Genomic DNA, 6,274 nt, shown 5'->3' with positions numbered 1-6,274 from the left:
TGTCTTTTTGATGTATTTAAAAATATGAAAATTGTAATGAAAAACATTGAAAAAGAAAATATTCAAAAATAGATTTTGAAAAACAACATTTTTGGCTCTCTTTCTCTCATCTACTACATTTTGGTTTCTTCTTCTTCCCAAAAGCTAACAACCTTCTCAAGAACCCTAAACCTCCATTAAAACCAGAAACAAAACCTAAACAAACCAAAAAAAAAAAAAAAACAAAATCAAGAACCAAGAACCAACAACAATCATTCTTGACTAACACCTTGAATGATTGTGCTCTAGGATACAACAACATAAACCTATACCAAATTCCATGAAAAACCATATTGCATCCATTTGAGAACCACAAATGTAAAATATAAATATGTAAAATCAACATTAATTAATTTGCAGGCGTGTAAAATGAAATCCTAAAAACCATATTATATCCATTTATAACCATAAATATACAAAGTAAATTTGTAAAATAAATACTAATTAATTAGAGAACAAGTAAAAAATAATAAAAAGACATAAAAATCATATTGTATCCAATTGAAAGCCACAAATATAAAGGATAATTATATAAAATCAACATTATATCGTATTCATTTACAACAATAGATATAAAAAACAAATTTATAAAATCAACACTAATTAATTTATAAAAATTAAAGAGAATTACATAAATACCATTTAAACTTATATTAAGGTAAACATTAATAAACGGAATAATATATTTTTTTGCTGGAATAATAAATGGAATAATAGATGAGAACAAAAGTACTGCTGTTCATGATTTAATAATTAATAAATACGCCCAATTTTTAAACCAGACAGGTGGCTGGCTTTTGCTGTGCGTAAGCACGTTGTGCTAAAGCATGGGAAAAATCAATGCTTACTATCGTCATCAAAATGGACCGTTTCATTTGGTACTTGTAGTGGTCTCTTCAAGTCAATTTAAAATTAGACTGTTTCTTTGATATTTTGCACTTGTCCCCAAGAATTATTAATTTTTTGTTGGGTAGAGACAATTTTTCATTTTAACAGGTGACATAAAACATATACAATTTACGTAATTTTATTTAGAAAACTATTTTATTTTACTTTTAGATAGTATATATGATTTCAAGCAAAAAAAAAAATAGATAGTATATATGATTTATTTTAACAAACTTATTAGGGAAAATTATATAATTATACTAAATTAATATGAAAATTAAAGCTGAAAGGACAGTTTGAAAGGTTAAAACATTAGCTACTCCTTAAAATTAAAATTAAAATGGTTCTATTTCCATTATATAAATTGATATCGCACTCTACACGTAATCATATTAAATTTTTTTTTTCCTATATTAATTTAAAAAATAAAATAAACTTAAATAGCTATATTCCTAATTTTCCAAAAACTCTAGATTTTCCCGACGTATATATGAATTTTCATTTTTCTCCGGCACTCCGAAAATTTTCCCTAATTTTCCAAGAAGTCCAGAATTTCCAAGAATGTATACAATTTTCCTAATTTTTCAAGAAACAAACATGCTTTCTTGGTTTATCTTTGATATGCATATGAAGAAATTGAAGGTTAGATAAAAACAAAAGTTTTTTTATTTTATTTTATTATTATTATATTTTTTTAATTTCAAGACCTTGTCTATCCAATCTTCTTGAGGGCTAAAAAACATTTACTTCACAGTGGAGGTTAACTTTTGATGTGGATTAAAGAACTGCACTAATTATGGGCTTTTAAGTTCATTTCCTCTTTGCCCATTTGATCGAAATCATATATAATGTGTAAGATCTGCATATCTAATTCCTTGATCAAACAGTTTTGGTACCGAGTGGTTTTCATAAATCCTACTTTCTATTGGTTTGCCTTGGTAACATTAAATTTTTACTTTTAGAGCATTTTGATGCTGGATGAATTTGATTTTTATATCTTCATGGGATCTTATTGTTCTTCCAAAAACATGCAGTGAATGTAATATTTTATTTTTTTATTTGTTTAAATATTTAAAGATATTTTTGCCTTTTAAATTAATAAACATTTTTGAAATATAAAAATGTCATTAAAATTATAATGTTAATACCAATTTGTATAGTGTAAATATAATCACCTTTAAAATTATTATAAAATTTGATTATTTATTTTATATGGACTGAAATACCCTTTTCCTCGAAGGCTCAAAATATAATCTATAAAGCCAAATTAATTAGACTATCTATATATATATATGATAATTATTTTGATGAAATTATCCCTTAGCCTCAAAAAACACATAAAATTAAAATAATTAGGCTATATAGGACGAAATTTTTTAAATAAAAATATCAGTACTTTCAATATATATATATATATATATATAGTATAGAGTTAAGATGAATAGAGACAAAACAGAAAGTCAAGTCAAGAAGAATATAAAAGGAGAAATTAAAGAAAGAAATTGGAGTGAAATAAGGGTAACTTAAAAAAAAAAAAAATAGACGTCATTAATGAAGATTTAATAATTTAAAAAGGTTAAACTTTTTGAATTTTACCATAGTCATTAGATTTGTTAATTAGATTTAGTCACGAGTTAAATTTTGCAATTAGCGAAATTTCGAGAAAGGCGATGTATTTGTCGTGTCTTGGTTTTGTGATATTGATGATGTCAGTAATTAATGTCCGTAGTGAGCCATTTTATGTCCCACCACTTTGAATTTTTCTTTTTTTTTTATGACATTAAATAAATTGGAAAAAAAAAAGTTTAAAAATCACGTGCTGTAAATGGATGTAATTAAGTACGCACAGTCTTGTGGCGAATAGAAATTGAGCACCTGGACTAATAAGAATCATTATCTTATCTAACTTGTCTCAGATTTTTCTCCATCCAAAACCAGTAGTTTTTCATCTTTATCAATTGTCCGTATAAAACGAAAGGACACATATAACTTTGTTATTCGTTATCGCTGATAATTATTGTTTTATAATAATAAATTATATATTAGTTTTTCATTTAAAAATTTTTAATTTATAAAAATGGATCAACCACTATTTAAATTATCAAATATAAATTGTAAATGCTATTTTTCAGTAAAATTGATAAAGATTAAAACCAAAACATTTTGTCCATATTTGCTCCCAATTTTTATCATTTTTTTTTTCTTTTTCATTCCAAAAGTTTTGTAATTTAGATATATTGTTCATATAAATACCTAACTTAAAATAAAAATTGGTCAATTTTGTTAATTTCAATAAAAATAGATAGCTTAGTGATAATGTTTACGCTTTCATACAAGATTTTGGATTCGAATAATTTTAATAATAAAAAATTCTAAAAAAGTAATATTATATTTCTTTAAAAGAAAGAACGTGCTCCATGGAAAAATTTAGGGTCAAATTGAATATGGATGAAAATTTATTAGGTATATTATATATAAAAATATATATTTTCTAATCAAAAAATTTCAAATATTTTATATCTTAAAAACTAGAACAAAATCCCATTTAATCTCACTTTTATGTCATGCTTGAAAAATTAGCAGAAACCCACTAAATTGTCCCAAAAGAACACATAACACATTTAGGTATAGTGTAATCACCAATTTGTTTAGAATTTTAATTTAACTTAGAACTCATTTGGGTGTTTGATTGATAGATCCAAATAACATCCAATCCGATTTAAAACAAAAAAACAAAAAAAAAAACACACACACACACGTCAATACAAAGTATTCCTTAGATTATATTTTTATTTTTTCAGTTTTCTTTATTAAATAATGAAACACCTTTTTCATATTTAAAATAATAAAATAACTCCAAAAAAACAAAATCTATTTCCTTTGACCCCTCATAACGCATATGTGGATTGAGTTCAATACGACTTATAAATATGAATACGTATATATGTCTCTAATTCAAGATATGTCCGAAAATGAAACAAGTAAAATTGACATCTTTATAACATGAAAGTATCTTTGTCTTTAAATGTGAAAAATTATCCAACTCCAAAATAAATTTCTTTTGATTTTTGTTCATGCAAATGGAACATAATGAAAATATTTTTACGCGGACAATCATAGGATTTTTTTTTTTTTTTTTTTGGGGGGGGGGGGGGGGGTGAATTATAGGAGTTAAATATATTTGTATATGTAAAAGTTAATATATTTGTATATGTAAAAGTTATAGTGGAAGGAAATGAAAGTCCACCACTACCATACAACCATATAGTGAGAACGGAAATTACCAAAATATATATATATATATATATATAGTGAGAAACGAACCGCTACAGTAAACAGCGCTTTCTCTTGAAAAAGACGAAAAAGAAAAGAATTGTAATAACGGTTCAGACTTCAGAGTCTTTTTGACTTTTAAATAGAATTTCCTGGAAATAGACCAAGAATAAATTCTAGCACACGTATCCACGTGCCCAAAAACAAAAGTGATGAATTCAAAAAATCAAAATTCCAACTTGATGGCTGGTTCGGTGACGTGTCATTGCTGACGGCCTCATATGGTTGTCATTTCGGATTATGTTTGAATTTTTTTTTTTTTTTTTTTTTTCTTGATAAGGTGTTATTTAAAGCTTCAAACAAACCCAAACCAGCTTCAAAAAACCAAAAAAGCAATATTGAGTAAAAGTATTAATTTCTTCATGGGATTATTCCTGGTAAACACATCAGAGAATAACAAGCATACCAGCAACGATTTCAGTATTATGGATCAAAAGGCAAGTCAATTCCCTTCCATCAAAATTGAAAGAAGAATCATTGAGAAAAATAGAAGAGACCAGATGAAAATCCTCTACTCCAAGCTCTACTCTCTTCTTCCTCAACACACTTCCAAGGTCAGTATATATATATATATATATATACACACACACACTGGTTTTCTATATCAATTTTATTCTACTAAGCGTTGTTGCCAAATTAGGTGTTTGCATTCTATTATCAGTAATAGGACGCAGACGCCTAGCATAGCCCAGCAGCAATGGGACAGCTTTCTATATACATAAATATATATATATATATATATATTTATGTGTCTGCATATTATAAGTCTATATGGTTGTATAATGCATTGTGTATATGAATGGTGTAAATACAGGAGCCCTTGACATTGCCGGATCAGATAGACGAGGCAATAAATTACATAAAAAATTTAGAGATGAGGCTGAAGAACTACGAGGGAAAGAAAGAGAGGTTGCTTGGAAGGAAAAGATTGCATACAAGCTTAAACTTTGACAGCACAGCTGGGAAACAGAGACCGCCTAAGATCGAAATCCATGAGATGGGTTCGGTTCTTGAGGTAATTTTGATAAGTGGGTCGGAGAACCAGTTCGTCTTCTACGAAGTTATACGTATAATTCAAGATGAAGGAGCGGATATTATCAATGCTAAGTTTTCAGTCTCCGGAGAAACCATCTACCATGTAATTAATGCAGAGGTAATTAAATCCGTTTTTGCTCTATTTTTTCTTTTTGTTTCCCAAGAAAATCTGAGTTTGTCACACTTAAATTACTAATTTTTGTTTCGTTTTTGTTTTTTTTGATGTATATAGATTGGGGATTCTATGTTCATCTTTGGAGCGGCGAAGATAACGGAGAGGCTTAAAAGATTTGTTAGTGGATCAAGCAGTGATGTAGAGCCACAGCCGGAATTATGGGACTTTGAAATTCATCCTGGAACGTGGGAGTTCTGATTAAGTTTAATTTAGATTTTTACTGCAAAACACTAATGACAGTCAGCAGGCATTTCCGTGGAGGTTATTGCCAGCGAGAACTGTAAAATTACCCAAAAAAAAAAAAAAAAAAAGGCTTTGAATTTCCATAGAAATAGTTGTGATTATATTAGAGTGGAAAGAAAACCCTCATGGAGTTCTTATTAGTTAGTTAGTTAGTTATATGCAGGTAGATATGGCATTTACTCAATTCTCCAATAAGTTCATGTAATATTTCTTGAAAGTTACAACAATTTATGGAGAAAATACAAGGGATTTTTCTTTTACTGTTGGATTTTGAACATTTTTAGATCTGGGTTTGATAAATGATTTTAGTTTCGACACAAACTAGAGTTTCGATTTTGTAATTACTAAATGTTAGTATTTTTTGCCACAAACTGCTTGGTGGATATTACTAACGCATGCATATTTATATAGAAAGACTTTTTCTGCACTAATACCGTTTGAATATATGTTTGATGTTGCAATTTGATGTTGCAAAGTGGCACATGAACTATATAAGATTAATAGTATCCGTGAGGCTTAAAGTTTCACCTTAAAAATTTAATTCTATAGGAAGAGTAACCC

The 6,274-nt window shown here is 27.6% G+C and overlaps 1 protein-coding gene across 1 annotated transcript; it reads left to right on the top strand.

Annotated features, from left to right (window-relative positions):
* Positions 1–4,561: 4,561 nt before the first annotated feature.
* Positions 4,562–5,973, top strand: LOC107434077 (transcription factor bHLH162). Its single transcript, XM_016045494.4, has 3 exons — positions 4,562–4,814; positions 5,075–5,413; positions 5,528–5,973. The coding sequence occupies exons 1-3, from the start codon at positions 4,623–4,625 to the stop codon at positions 5,666–5,668; spliced, it is 672 nt and encodes a 223-aa protein (XP_015900980.2). The 5' UTR covers positions 4,562–4,622; the 3' UTR covers positions 5,669–5,973.
* The last annotated feature ends 301 nt before the right edge of the window (positions 5,974–6,274 follow it).

The sequence above is a fragment of the Ziziphus jujuba genome, chromosome 4, assembly GCF_031755915.1.
Source record: "Ziziphus jujuba cultivar Dongzao chromosome 4, ASM3175591v1".
NCBI classification, from domain to species: Eukaryota; Viridiplantae; Streptophyta; class Magnoliopsida; order Rosales; family Rhamnaceae; genus Ziziphus; species Ziziphus jujuba.
This window is presented reverse-complemented; position numbering and strand designations above follow the sequence as displayed.

Bases quoted from the DNA above. Each gene is read 5' to 3' on its own strand.
- LOC107434077 (XM_016045494.4), top strand. From the start codon at position 4,623: ATGGGATTATTCCTGGTAAACACATCAGAGAATAACAAGCATACCAGC. The intron at 4,815-5,074 runs GTCAGTATATAT...GTGTAAATACAG, and splicing joins TTCCTCAACACACTTCCAAG to GAGCCCTTGACATTGCCGGA. The intron at 5,414-5,527 runs GTAATTAAATCC...TGATGTATATAG, and splicing joins ACCATGTAATTAATGCAGAG to ATTGGGGATTCTATGTTCAT.